The following is a 14,462-nucleotide window of genomic DNA, read 5'->3' on the forward strand; positions in this document are numbered from 1 at the left end:
TTCTAGTACTTTTGATTAAGTGTAACAGATATGTTTGTGATATTCACACTCATATGTCAAGCTATTAACACCTTAACTGAGTCTGCAGACATAGCAGAGTTCATTTTTGGCTCATGCTCATAAGTGGACAGTGAAGGTCACTTCACTGCACTGCTCTGCTGTTGCAAAACAAGTTGCAAGTCCTTTGTGACTTAAATTTGTGTGATTATGTTATTGTTTTAAAGACTGGTCAAGGCACTTCATAACAGCTGTTAAGTTTGCCTTCTGCCTATGTATTTCATATTAATACAACCCGATTGAATATATTGTTATTAGTCTTGCAGCTGAATGCTTTTCGATCCGAGCCAAATATATTTACAACATGCGATTCTGAGATAATAGAGTTTGTTTTGCTGTTTTAAGTCCTGTTTGTGAACTCCCAAGAAAACTACCCGGTGAAAATTTATTTTTGGATAAGGTACTAGGTATTAGGTTATGCCTATTGTCCTGGTTAGAAATAAAGTGACTACACACTGTGTTACGCACATTTGATTTTTTTTTTTTAACCCAAGTCTGTTTCTGTAAATCTTTACTGGCCATTTGGTGCTATGACAAACATTTTGGCTACCCATAACCTCAAAACATTGTTTTCTAGTTTTTGACTCCCGTTTAAAATTTGAATTTAACATTTCATAACAGTATTATCTAATTGTGTTATGAAACAATTTAATTGATTTTTCACTCACTGAAATAGTCTAGATCATTTAAGGATTCGGAAAAATATCCATTTTTTCCATTTCGACATTGCAAAATATTAAAATCTCAAATTAGCTATTTTATTTTAAGCAAAGACATGAAAGACAGCAAGTTTAGGAGTAACAACTTAATCTTTATTGTGTCAGCATTTTATCATATTATATGAATCAACAAAGCAAAATCTTCAGTGTGCTTTACTCAGCGACTTCTTTTCCCTGTAAAACAGATACAAGGTTGGTGTTAGGAAGAGTTTTAACAAGACTCAGGGACAATTCATTTTGATCTGATTTTCTAATTTTAAACCTCATAAAAAATAAACTTCATTTATAATCTAATCTATCTGAGCTTACAAATTAACATATAAAGTAAAGGAATGATGACAGAATTTTTGTTCTTTTGTTACACCAGACTGATAGATATTTACCTTTCCAGAGTCACGGGTCTTGGCTCTCAGTTTGTTGACCTGGGACTCTGCAATGTCAGCACGCTCCTCAGCCTCCTCCAGCTCATGCTGGACCTTCCTGCACTTGGACAGGTGGACATTGGCCTGCTCCTCCTGGAAGACAATACAGGGCAAATGGTTAAATGACCAGCAGATATGCTGCACATGACAAATTATGTCGTATAGAGTTGTCATTGTTTAAAAATTAAGGTTTTGCCCTTACCGCTTCCTCAGACTGCCTCTTGTAGGCCTTCACCTTGAGCTGCAACTTGTCAACCAGATCCTGCAGCCTGGAAACGTTTTTCTTGTCCTCTTCAGTCTGTAGTTGAAAACACATAGATTTGCATGTTTTAAAGGGAAGTATATAATTATATTTGCTTGTTTTGTACTATACACATTTAATGTCAAAGTGACTCTACCTGGTAGGTGAGCTCCTTCACTCTCCTCTCGTACTTGCGGACACCCTTAACAGCATCTGCTCCACGTCTCTGCTCAGCGTCAATCTCTGACTCAAGCTCACGCACCTTTTGGAAAAAAGACAAATGCATTCACAGTTTACGTTAGAAGTGTTTTGATGTTTTTTTTAAACTTTGTTTATATGTGTATAATTCAAACATGATTCTCTTACCCTAGACTCCAGTTTCTGGAGCTGCTTCTTTCCACCCTTCATGGCCAGGTTCTCAGCCTCATCCAGGCGGTGCTGCAGGTCCTTAACAGCAACCTCCAGGTTCTTCTTCATCCTCTCCAGGTGAGAGCTAGTATCCTGCTCCTTCTTCAGCTCCTCAGCCATCATCGCAGCCTGGAAAACACAATATTTGGTTTAGAAATGTCAAAAATCAATAAGTAGAAAGTATTGATAATAAGTAAAAACTTAAGCGTACATCAGTGATGGCTTTCTTAGCCTTATCCTCTGCATTCCTTGCTTCCTGAACAGTGTCATCAACTTCACTCTGGACCTGAACCAGGTCAGACTCAAGCTTCTTCTTGGTGTTCAGAAGGCTTGTGTTCTAAAGGATGACAAGATGAAGTTTCTTAAGTAATCAACATTTCAGTAGTTTAACGTTTCATATATTGAAGTACTGTATATTTGTTCACCTGAGAGTGCAGCAGTCCAACACGCTCACTGGCATCCACCAGCTCCTGTTCAGCGACTTTGCGACCTCTCTCTGTCTGTTCCAGAGCCACTCTAAGTTCCTCAATTTCAGCCACCATCAGACCGTTCCTGCGATCCACCATAGCAGCTTGTTCCTTAAGGTCCTCCGCGGCTCTGACAGCATCATCAAGGTGCAGTTGAGCATCCTAGTGAAATGATAGCAGGAAAATATACGAATGAAACACAAAATGAACTGTAGGTGCACTCACTATACTGTAGTTTGTACAACAGCAGTATGTCTGACAATACCTTCAGCTGTGCCTGCACATTCCTCAGCTGCTTCTGGGACTCAGCCGACTGGCGATTGGCATGGCTCAGCTGAATCTCCATCTCATTCAGGTCTCCCTCCATCTTCTTCTTGATTCTCAGGGCATCGTTCCTGCTCCTGACCTCAGAATCCAAAGTGCTCTGCATAGAGTCAGTCACCCGCTGGCTGTTTCTCTTGATCTGCTCCATCTCCTCATCTTTTTCTGCCAGCTTCCTGTCCACCTCACCCTTGATCTGGTTGAGCTCCAGCTGAACACGCAGGATTTTAGACTCTTCGTGTTCCAGAGTTCCCTGATGACATCATAGAGTTAGATTTTTGACCTTACCTTCAGGCCTTTTAGCCCAATATACTGCATTGTCCTAGATTTGTAATATTTTACCCCTCAGAAAATCTCCCTTGATAAAACAAACATACCTCAGCCTCCTCAAGAGCTGTCTGGATCTCAGATTTCTCTGTCTCCACCTGCTTCTTGGACTTCTCCAGCTCATGGATGCTCTTGCCAGTCTCACCAATCTGTTCAGTCAGATCAGAGATCTCCTCTGCAAAAAGAAACATTATATATCGTCAAGCCAAATGTAAAATAGGAACACCAACACAAAATGCATTGATTTTAATCAAAGACAATCAGGTAGGAACTCAAACACAAAAATATGAATACATTATTCTCGTTGTCAGGTGAGAACTCACGTTGCAGATTCTTGTTTTCACGCTTCATGGTCTCCAGCTGATCCAGAGCTTCCTCATAAGAGTTCTTCATCTTGAACAGCTCAGTGCCGAGAGAACGAGCCTCCTTCAGAGCTCCCTCAAGCTCTGACTGACCCTCCTCATACTTCTGCTTCCAGTCTGCCAACACCTAAATAACACAATTTATTGTGTTATGATAGATATTCAGCAAAAAAAATACAAGTAAAGAAACGTTGTATGAATTGGCCACCTTGTCGAAGTTCCTCTGCTTCTTGTCCAGGTTAGCAGCCAGCCCATTAGCCCTCTCCACATCAATCATGAGGTCCTCCACCTCACTCTGCAGCCTCTGTTTGGTTTTCTCCAGAGAAGCACACTTGGAGTTCACAGCCTCAATCTGCTCCTCAGCCTCCTGAAGACGCTGAGCCAGCTTTTTCCTTTGAAACATTTGCAAATTTTCTCTCAATAAAAATGTAAAGACACTAATGTAATGTTGCACAGCTAAATGCACAAAGTATATGCAAAGAAAAAATTGGGTAATTTAATTGTTTGAATGTTACTCACTTGGACTCCTCAAGCTCCTCAGTGCGCTGAATAGCATCAGTTTCATACTTAGTTCTCCACTGAGCCACCTCACTGTTGGCCTTGGACATTCCACGCTGCAGCTCGGCCTTGGCCTCCTGCTCCTCCTCAAACTGTTCCCTCAGCAGGTCACAGTCGTGGCGGGCTGATTGCAGTCCATGGGCAAGAGCATTCTTGGCCTAGAATAAGAAATATTATTGAATGTGTAAAACTTTTAAATCTCATTCAACGAGGCAAGGACACACTTAGAGTTTTCTTACCTTAACCTCCTCTTCAATCTGTCTCTTCAGCTCTTCAATCTGTTGAGTGTAGGCCTGTTTGCCTCTGGTCAGCTGGGAAACAAGAGCCTCTTTCTCTTCAATTTGACGGCCGAACTCACCTTGTGTGAAAATTAAGATCAAACATTAGTTTCTTCTCAGTTTCTGTTTGATCTGTGTCAAACTGAAGATGGCTGTCATTTGCATACCATTTTCTGTCAGGAGACGGGCTTTCTGTGCACCCAAGTCATTCGCTTGACGAACAGTTTCATCATTCTTGGTCTTCAGCTCACTAAATTGGTCCTCAAGAGTACGGCACATCTTTTCAAGATTTCCCTTGAGAAAAAAGTAACAGAAAAGAAATATGTAATTTTTAACACAATTAAGCCATTTATTGTTTTTTTAATGTATAAAAAATGCATTTAATACTCCAATATTTCATTTATTTTGTACCTTTGCTTTGGCAACAGCCTCCATGTTGCTGGACAGGTCATCAATCTCCATTTTGTATTCACTCTTTTCCTTTTCAAGCTTCTGCTTGACACGCTGGAGGTTGTCGATCTGCTCTCCCAGCTCAGCAACGCTGTCAGCCTGCTTCTTGCGAAGAGCGGAAGCAGTGGCTTCATGCTGCAGAGTGGACTCCTCAAGGTCACGACGGAGCTTCTGGAACTCAGCTTCCCGCTTCTTGCTCATCTCAATCTGAGCAGCAGTGGCACCTCCAGCCTCCTCTAGCCTCTCACTGATCTCCTCAAGTTCCCTGGAGAGGTCAGCCCTCTGCTTCTCAACCTTGGCACGAGCAGCACGCTCAGCCTCAATCTCCTCCTCCAGTTCCTCAGTACGGGCCTGTTTCAAGTATATGTTTTATTGTTGAGTGAACATTAAATGTGAAACACAGAAACATGAAAGCATGTTGTGTTGTGTTTAAAGGAATATGTTGATTACCTGAAGCTCCTTGATCTTCTTCTGAAGCTGAGATCCCATAGACTGCTCATCCTCAATCTTGCTCAGGAGTTGGCTGATTTCAAAGTCTTTCCTGTGAGAGTGACAAAGTTTATGGTAAGAGTTCATTCATGCTATTGAACATTACTAGAAACATGATGGTTATTATATAATAGGGAGGGAATTTTTTTTTTATACTTTTTAAGTTTCTCATCAGACTGCTGCTTGTCATTCTCAAGATCCATGATGGATTCCTGGGCCAGTTTGAGATCTCCCTCGAGCTTCCTCTTGGCTCTCTCAAGGTCCATACGCAGTTTCTTCTCTTGTTCCAGAGAACCCTCAAGCTGAACATTGAGACATTGAGATTGTGAATGTTATGCTAAAGAATCTTGTTTTGTCAACCTAAGTGACTTTGTAAACTTACATCATCGACTTGCTGCTCAAGCTTTGTCTTGGCCTTGGTCAGAGTGTTGACTTTGTCTTCCTCAGCCTGCAGGTCATCAAGAGTCTGTTGATGAGCCTCCTGAAGGGCTTTCTTCTCCTTGCTCAGCTTAGCAATGCTCTCATCTTGAGAGGCCATCTCCTCTGTCAGGTTCTTAACCTATGTTTGCAAGTAAAATGTTATTAAACACATAGCAACCATGAATTTACTTGATATGCTACACATTTTTAAATTTACGAACCTTGTTCTCAGTGGCATGTTTCTCTTTCTCCACCTTGGCCAATGTAAGCTCCAGATCGTCAATATCCTTCTTGAGCTCAGAACATTCATCTTCCAGCTTTCTCTTCTTAGCAGTAAGCTCAGAATTCATTTCCTCTTCATCCTCAAGTCTCTCAGTTGTTTCTTTGAGTTTGGCCTCCAGCTGAATCTTGCTCTTGATAAGTCCCTCACATCTTTCTTCAGCATCTGAGAGATTATCTCCTTCCTGTGTCATTGTATGAACACATCAAGTGTGAGCCCATCATTATTTGACCTACAACACATGAACAATTGCAGGTACGGTATGAGATTTACTTACGGATGCCACTTGGAGCTGCAGATCGTTCTTCTCTTGCAGAAGAGACACCATCTTCTCCTCTAGTTCCTTCTTCTTGGCCAGGGCAGTAGCCAAGTCAGTTGTCATCTTTTCATAGTTTTCCTTCATCGCAGACAGCTCCTTCTCAGTTTCAGCACTCTGCAGCAGAGGCTTGATCTTGTAGTAAACCTTCATCCATGGCCAATGTTTGACATTCATGAATGAGCGCACGTTGTACTGGACGGTGTACACGGCTTCCCTGTGAAGGAGAAATTGTTGTCATGAATATTTTTGCTGATTTTTCCCCCATGTCTTTGTGTCCAGAATTTATTGTTTTCAACTTGCCTCCTCTCCGTCATCTTCACAAACTCCTTTCTCATGAGGTAAGCACGGCAGAGAGCCTGAGTCATTGTGACTAGAGCTGCAAGCTTTTCATCTCTCATCTCCTCAAGGGTACCCAGCAGACCAGCCTTGAAGAACACCTGAATGAACAGAAAATTTTAATTAACTTTCAGGTATCCTAAATTGTTAAAGACTCGCAAGGCAAAGATGCTTTATAAATGTACACATAAGATACATTCTTTCAAAATATACAATTTATAAGTAATTTCTCCAGCTACATGGTCTGATTTTGTTCCAAATCCCTTCAAACATAATAAACCTTGAGGTACAATGTTGATTTTCAGACAAACAAACAAAATTAATAAGAAAAATCATCCTCCTTTGTAATTATACCAACAATGAACAAGGGAGCATGGTTCTTACCTTTGTGTGTCCAAATCTGTACTCGTCATGATTAACATCAATCGATCCAAGCAGCTTTTCTGAAGCCTTCTTGTTGTCAATGAACTGGCCCTCAGGAATGACACTGGCATTCAATACCTTGTACCTTTAACACAAAAGTTATTGGTCTCTGTAAGTATTTTTTGGAGTTTGTGACAACATTTTTGGACGTCATAAATATAGTCATTGGTACCTCTGCTTGAAGTCACCATATTGGATTCTGCTGGGGAAACCTTTCCTGCAGATTCTGATACCCTCCAGCACACCGTTACACCTCAGCTGGTGGATGACCAGGAAGTTCTCCATCAAACCTATTTTATAAGAAATTTCATCATTAGTTTTTGTGAATAGTTATACTCCTCATTGAACTAGCAGTGAACTGAAACCATACTGACAAAAAAATAAGCCATTTCCCAAAGAGTTCAAATCTTACCTGGAATCTTTGACTCATTGGGAATCAGACAACGCACAAAGTGAGGATGGGTGCTCCTCAAGTTAGTCATCAGCTTGCCCAAGTTTTCCTGTAGATGCAAAAGAGTTAGTTAGTTTGTGTATAACGTAATGTGTGATGCTATTTCTTGGTGTACAATGCCAAAGCTTACCCTGAACTGCGAAGACACAGTCTGCATAGAGCCTCCCTTCTTCTTGCCTCCCTTCTTTGTAGCTTCTGTTGATCATTTCAAGTAGAATTATTTTTTTGAGAAACTGAATACATACAGAGACAAATGGCTACATTTAATAAAGAGTAATACAATATTAAAATATGTTTTTATTGACCAGTTAATTGTTTGTCATACCCTCAACAACAGGTGGATACAGGAGAGCCAGCAGTTTCACTGATGACTTCTGGTACAGCTGCAGAACAGACTCATTCAGGGGGTCCTTGTTCTTGTCCAGCCAGCCACTGATATTGTAGTCCACTGTACCAGCATAGTGCACCAGGGAGAAGTGGGCCTCAGCCTTGCCCTTTGCAGGTTTTGGCTTCTCAAATGCTTTGTTTTTGCCAAGATGCTGATCATAGAGCTTATTCTTGAAGGATGTGTCATCAGCCTTAGGGAACATGCACTCCTCTTCAAGGATGGAGAAGATGCCCATGGGCTAGATGAAAAAACAGAGAGATAAAGTATATCATGAAGTGACTGGTGTATTTTAGGAGAATTACATACAATAGAATCATAAAATTGGTGTTTACCCTTTCAATCAGCTCAATGCAGGCGGCCAAGTCCATACCGAAGTCAATGAACTCCCAGATAATACCCTCCTTCTTGTACTCCTCTTGCTCCAGGACGAACATGGTGTGGTTGAAGAACTGTTGCAGTTTCTCATTGGTGAAGTTGATGCACAGTTGCTCCAAGGTGTTGAACTGTGAGGTGACAAATAATCAGCCTGATTGCTCATAGACAACAGGAAAGGCTTTGTCATATTTTAATAATGAGTTGCAGTGTATGTAGCTTACATCAAAGATTTCAAAGCCGGCAATATCCAGAACACCAATATAGTAATTTCTCTGCTGCTTAGTGTCCAACATCTGGTTGATACGGACGACCATCCACAAGAACATCCTCTCATAGATGGACTTGGCCAGGGCAGTCACTGAGTTGTTCGCCTACAGAAAAGAAGATGATATTTGTTTTGACTAAAGCTGCATTGATTATACGTTTTTTGAACACTTCCCAGAACAATCTTTAAATCATTAATATAACCTCACTATTTATCAGTCTTGGCAAATTAATTCGCAAGCGGTTGCCTGTTACATCAATGTTGGATATTCCCTTCCCTTATTAACCTTTCACATTATTTATACTTATTTTATCCATAATTAATGCATCTTGAAATTCAGACCACAAATCAAATAAAAATAATTTCTATCTGTTTCATGTTTAATGAGATAAATGAAATAAACTTAATTTTAGTTTGAATTAATTTTGTCAAAAATAATGTATGCGATATTCATTCACTTAATAATACACAGCACATATGTGCATAATTGTTAAATGCATAATTACATATTTTTGGAATAAGTTCAAATATAACAAATTTTAAAACACAATTATAAAAGTTACTTTCAAAATACAACCCAATAAAACCATTGTGACTACTTTACCTGAGGTACAGTCTGTCCCTTGGTGACAAACTCATTTCCGACCTTCACTCTGGGATAGCACAGACCCTTCAGCATGTCAGCGGAGTTCAGACCCAACAGGTAAGCAACCTTGTCAGCATCTGAAAATGGTTTTATTATTAATTATGTAGTATTGTATATATGTGTGTTCATGACAAAACAAAACCAGTGTGATTGAGAACTTCTGTTGTTCACTTTGATAAGATATCAAATAGTCACCTTCTGTGCCATCGGGTTCAGCCTGCTCCTCACGCTGCTTTTGCTTGAACTTCATGTTACCATGGTGGAGCACAGCACCAGTCATCTTGTAGATGGCCATCTTCTCCTCACCAGTGAAGCCCAGGATATCAATAGCATTCTGTGTTCAGAAGATTTCTTTTTTACAAAACATCTCCACTTTGGAAAATACATTCATAAGATTAATTTAGATATGATAAACATCAGATGATTGCAATATGTTAAATATTAAAACCTCGATCACTCACATCAGTAGCTTCCAGCTCAACTTTGTCATCAATGCTGGCCACAGTGATCTGACCCATGCTGATCAAGGGGAAGTCGTAGGGGTTGGTTGAGATGAGTGCCATTTCTGAAAATCAAAAAAAGTTTAGTTGGAGTTTTTCACCGTATAACTTTCATGTACATTTACAATTGTGCAAGTCTCAATCTGCTTACCAATGATCCCCGGTATGTGGTTTGTCATCATCTGGTAGAAGATGTGGTAGCCTCTCTCAGCAGAAAGCTGGTATGTCACTCTTGACTTCTCCAGCAGATCTACAATTGTTTATCATCAGTCACAACCTGGTCAGTCCTGAATTTCAGTCATCTACACTTGCTATGAGGATTATTACTTACATGTCTCAATGTCAGCACTGGCCAGTTTGCCAGTTGTGCCGAAATGGATTCTGATGAATTTACCCTGTTTAGAAGATATAAATTGTTGTAATCTCCCCACATAACCAATGTCTAACAAGAATTTAGTCTGTACAAAATAACCCCATACTTACAAAGCGAGAAGAGTTGTCATTCCTCACAGTTTTGGCATTACCGTAGGCCTCCAGCAGGGGATTGGCTGCAATAATCTGATCCTCCAGTGACCCCTATAATCCAAGTTTCGAAATTAAATCAGAAAATAACTTTCTTGCTGAACATATACTCTACTTCACTTGGGCTCAATGATGTCATCACAACATACCTGATACTTTTTTTCGCCCTGACTCTTTTTGTCCCCTCCTGCCACTGCGATTGTGGCGAAGTACTGGATGACACGTTTCGTGTTCACAGTCTTTCCAGCACCAGATTCTCCACTGGGTATGAAAAACAGACTCATTAGAATTTGCTCAACATGTTTGACTCTCAAAAAAAATCTACAGATATGAACTTACGTGATCAAGACAGACTGGTTCTCCCTATCTGTAAACATAGAAACCAAATGAATTCAACACATTTCCTTCAGTGAAACATTATTCTGTATACTGTATACAAATTCTACAATATGGACATACCACATAGCATGAACTGATAAGCGTTGTCAGAGACGGAGAAGATATGGGGTGGAGCCTCCATACGCTTCTTGCCTCTGTAGGCACTTACAACTTCTTGATCGTACACTGGGAGCCATTTGTAAGGGTTAACAGTGGCACAGAACAACCCAGAGTAGGTCTGAAAGTGAACATAGAGATAAACAGTTAACTCCATGTTTAGTTTTTGATTTCAATATAACTTATTGCACTATAAAGATATTCTTACGTAGATCATCCATGCTGCATAACGCTCTTTGAGGTTATACAGGACAGAGGCTTCATTGAGATGGGTCATCATGGCCATGTCCTCAATTTTGTCGTACTTGGGAGGGTTCATTGGATGGACGTCTTCTTCTTTATATACCTTCTCCTGCAACAGGACATTGGTTGCAATTACAACTGAGAACACATACTTTACTTTCAGTTAAGTTTTATTTTATGATACAAACCTCCTGGTCCAGCAGGAGTTTGACGGTGACTTTGCCACCATCCTTCTTCATGATTGTTCCCTTCAAGTACAGCTCTTTGACATCGGCCACATAGCAGGCAGTCTTGGCATCAAAAGGTGCGTTTTGAGCCTCAATTCTCTCCTTCTCTGGCTTACGCAGGTAAATGGCTGCTTTGCCGTATAAGGCCATTTCTGCGTCCGTACTCATGGTGGCGGCTTATGTCTGTGTAGAATGTCAAAAAACAAAAATCTTAAATTACACCACTAGCAAAGTGCATTGTTTATTTTTTTTACTGAACTGTTTGCTTATCTATTGCAAAGAATGTATTTGCACATCTACAGATGGCCCTCGGCTTGGTACAGGTTTTTAAACTTGTTAACACTAACCATTACATTGGTTTTATCCAAACTGGATGAATAACATCTGGGGCCATTGACAAACTGACTAATACACACCTTCCCTGTACAAATGTAAATAAGCCAATCAATCAATTGAAAAAATCCATACATACCTTCCCCTTTCCCTTTGAGAAAATAATGCTATATTCCAGAATCCTGTCAAAAAGGTAGTATTTTAGAGCAGGACATGAACAAAATGAACTGTACAAAATACAATATAATCAAATATTAACAAAGTTTAAAGGAAGAAACAACCAAAAGCACAGTTTGCACTTAATAATAACTTCATACATCTTTGAACTTTTACATTACATATATTTTAAACTAATTTATAATATGAGGATTACATGTGAATGTTACAACACTCAATAGTAGATGTCCTCACCAGAGATGGGAGCCTCACCAGTCCACAAACTCTGTAGGTGTCTGCAGGGCCCCTTATATACAAAACCGTTTGCTTGCAAAGCAGAGGTCTAAGCTTGGCCCCCCTCCAAATACGGTTAGACTGACAGTTGAGTCTGTAGGCATTTGAAGTATTTTGGTGTCACTAAATATCGGAGAATCCCTTTCTAATGTGACTTGTGAATTATTTTCAAACAGTCAAACATATATACTGTATTCATACATTTATAATAATGGATTAATGGTTTCATATAAATACCTTGACCTTAAGGTGTGAACAGCTGTAAGGTGTGTGTGTGTGTGTGTGTAATGTAGCCCAATAAAACGTTCTGGGTTCACTAGGGATATTTTTTTAAGTTATGGTTTTCACTTCGAAGTTTCAAAACATGACACATAAATATTTGTCATTATTTGACACTGTGATGAAACCTTGGAAACCAATTAAGCTTTTAAATGGTTAATTATCATGTCCTTTGCTTTCAGGTTTTAAGTTATGTGGTGAGATTTTACGACTTTAGGAGAAATGCAAACTTGTGTTGAATTTAATAGCTGCTGTTCATAAAGAAAAACGAGGGGGCGACAGTTTTGTGGGTGTCACTGTCTTATGAGCAGATGCAGCTGATGTTGTTTTGCTTATACTTGTTTGATAATTTCTTGTTATTTTGAAGTCGGGAACCGATTGTTTCCTTTTTATAGATCAGAGGGAAAGTTTGGGAAAACTTGTTTTGACATAATGCTGCATTTCGTCGATAAAGTGAATGTCCAGTAAAAGCAGGGATTCTTAGAAAGCAATCAATGATCCATTAAAGTTTAAACCCGTATTTTTCTCAAAGAAAAATCTTAATCATTTCCTCTGAATAGTATGAATACTAAGAATTTAATTTTAATCAAATTGTTATTGGTATCTTTACTGTGCACATTAACTCAGTATGTATTATGTGACATTTGTCACCTAACTTGGGGTCCAGCACATGCTACGTTTCTTTGAGCTACATTTGTCAGGGGCCCCATGTCATAATCCATCATGTAACTTGAGCAGTTGCAAAGTATGGGGTTTACCAAAGTTGTCTTGTCATTGAACAGTAAAGGGGTGATGGGCTTACTCTGAATTGGTTGAATGCGGTTAAAAGCAATATCTAAAGTTTAGTGAGAACAATGGTGGTTTTCACTTGGGTGCCAAAAAGTTAATTAATTAAATATATCTTTATTAATATTTCATTTTAATGTAATTATTTGAAAAACATGTAGGTAATAATCCAAACCCAAATAGTTGTATACTTAGAAAATAAATGTCAGTTGCAAGATTAATACTACAAGCTGTAGAGAATCTGACACAATTAGTACAGGGATGCTAGGTCGAAAAGCATGTAAGATGTTTAACTAGCTGCTCTTCAGTCAGCCCAGAAAACCCAGTTGTCACTGAAAAAATCGGTGTAATCAGTCCATGACGGTTTTAAAATTGGGTAAATTAGTTTTAGAATATTTTTTGTGATGTTCCTCAAGGAAAATAAATCACAAGGATGGGTATCGCCTGTGTGTAGAAGTGTGTCTGGAATGAGTATAAATCCATTTGAAACAATTATTATCTTAATAGACATGTTTTAAACTTCTTTCTTTACATCTTTTCATTTAGGATCACCTACAATTGAAAATGCTGCATCTATCCAATTACGCCTGTTCAATGTAATGAGATATGTGTCAGGACACTAAGAATAAAGGTGGGAACTGGGAGGTCAGAGTTGAAGTGGTGTTATGTCACGATGTCGGTGGTTTGAGGCACAGGGCAGTTGCTAAGGGTTTTGTAAAAGCCAGTCAGCAGAATTGTTACCATAGTGAAATAGTGTAAATGCTGTGACCACTAATGGTGTGAGTTATTTGCGTCCAAAAAAATGAGGATAAAAGAGACTGCAATCCACAGTGGGCAGACAGAGAGTAAACAGACAGGTGAGGCGTCTCGTTCATTCTGTCTAACTCAGTTACAACTCAGCTTGGAGCGTTGGACTTCAGTTGTGTTGATTCATTTTTATTGTGAATCCTGAGTGAGTTTCCCGGGGATCATATGAAAAGGATGCCATCAGCTATTAAGTATTTTATTTTAACTGTTCAGTACAGCAGGCACCAGCTCTTTTCTGGGTAATGCTCCCTTAATGGCACAAGACAGACAACCAGTCTCCTTGCTCTCTCCCTCCTTCTCTGATAGATATTCCTGTTTTTCAGAAAGAGCTGTTTATTTAAACCAAACTAATTCAATTATTTAATACTTACAGCTCAATTATATTAATCCATGCCCAGAATGTACCTCACACACTTGTACAGGCTTCAGTAAGAATCATTGTCGTAGCCATGCAGGATCATTTGTTTCCATGTACACAATGAAGAGCTCATCATTAGCGAAGGGGCTTTACCAAACGTTAATCTGAGGCACAATCCCACAATTTAATTAAAATTTTATTTTTTAAGTGTTGGTTGCATTAACAAGATACTTTAAGCAGCAGCCACCTGATCTGTCTCCTACAGAGCCCCTTGACATCCCAAAAGATGTATTTTTCATCTTGTTTGCACAAGTTATTATCAAGTTACTATAGCACAAGATATTTATTGAAGAAGATGTTAGTGTTTTAATCACTCAGATGCACACAGCCATCAGATTTGTACAATAGTTGGATAAAATTCAGCTAATCTAAAAACTGAAAGTTTTAATGCACCTGCAGT

The 14,462-nt window shown here is 39.3% G+C and overlaps 1 protein-coding gene across 2 annotated transcripts; it reads right to left on the reverse strand.

The window, feature by feature from the left end:
• Nucleotides 1–929: 929 nt before the first annotated feature.
• LOC133009311 (myosin heavy chain, fast skeletal muscle-like) lies at nucleotides 930–11,157 on the reverse strand. 2 transcript variants are annotated; one of them, XM_061076783.1, is made up of 39 exons: nucleotides 10,981–11,157; nucleotides 10,728–10,913; nucleotides 10,484–10,640; nucleotides 10,364–10,391; nucleotides 10,174–10,285; nucleotides 9,986–10,078; nucleotides 9,834–9,897; nucleotides 9,654–9,752; nucleotides 9,464–9,567; nucleotides 9,198–9,336; nucleotides 8,961–9,079; nucleotides 8,313–8,462; nucleotides 8,049–8,219; nucleotides 7,654–7,954; nucleotides 7,459–7,523; nucleotides 7,290–7,377; nucleotides 7,050–7,167; nucleotides 6,839–6,962; nucleotides 6,419–6,555; nucleotides 6,077–6,332; nucleotides 5,741–5,983; nucleotides 5,482–5,658; nucleotides 5,256–5,401; nucleotides 5,061–5,151; nucleotides 4,572–4,961; nucleotides 4,328–4,454; nucleotides 4,122–4,240; nucleotides 3,844–4,040; nucleotides 3,533–3,716; nucleotides 3,286–3,451; nucleotides 3,013–3,137; nucleotides 2,580–2,888; nucleotides 2,273–2,476; nucleotides 2,059–2,184; nucleotides 1,806–1,976; nucleotides 1,597–1,701; nucleotides 1,401–1,496; nucleotides 1,160–1,291; nucleotides 930–950 (listed from the first exon to the last, which is right to left on the reverse strand). In XM_061076783.1, the coding sequence occupies exons 1-39, from the start codon at nucleotides 11,155–11,157 to the stop codon at nucleotides 930–932; spliced, it is 5,817 nt and encodes a 1,938-aa protein (XP_060932766.1). The 2 variants fall into 2 exon arrangements, with proteins under 2 accessions (XP_060932766.1, XP_060932767.1); XM_061076784.1 differs by having other exon boundaries at nucleotides 10,728–10,871; nucleotides 10,951–11,157.
• Nucleotides 11,158–14,462: the final 3,305 nt, after the last annotated feature.

Source organism: Limanda limanda, chromosome 8 (assembly GCF_963576545.1).
Source record: "Limanda limanda chromosome 8, fLimLim1.1, whole genome shotgun sequence".
NCBI lineage: Eukaryota > Metazoa > Chordata > Actinopteri > Pleuronectiformes > Pleuronectidae > Limanda > Limanda limanda.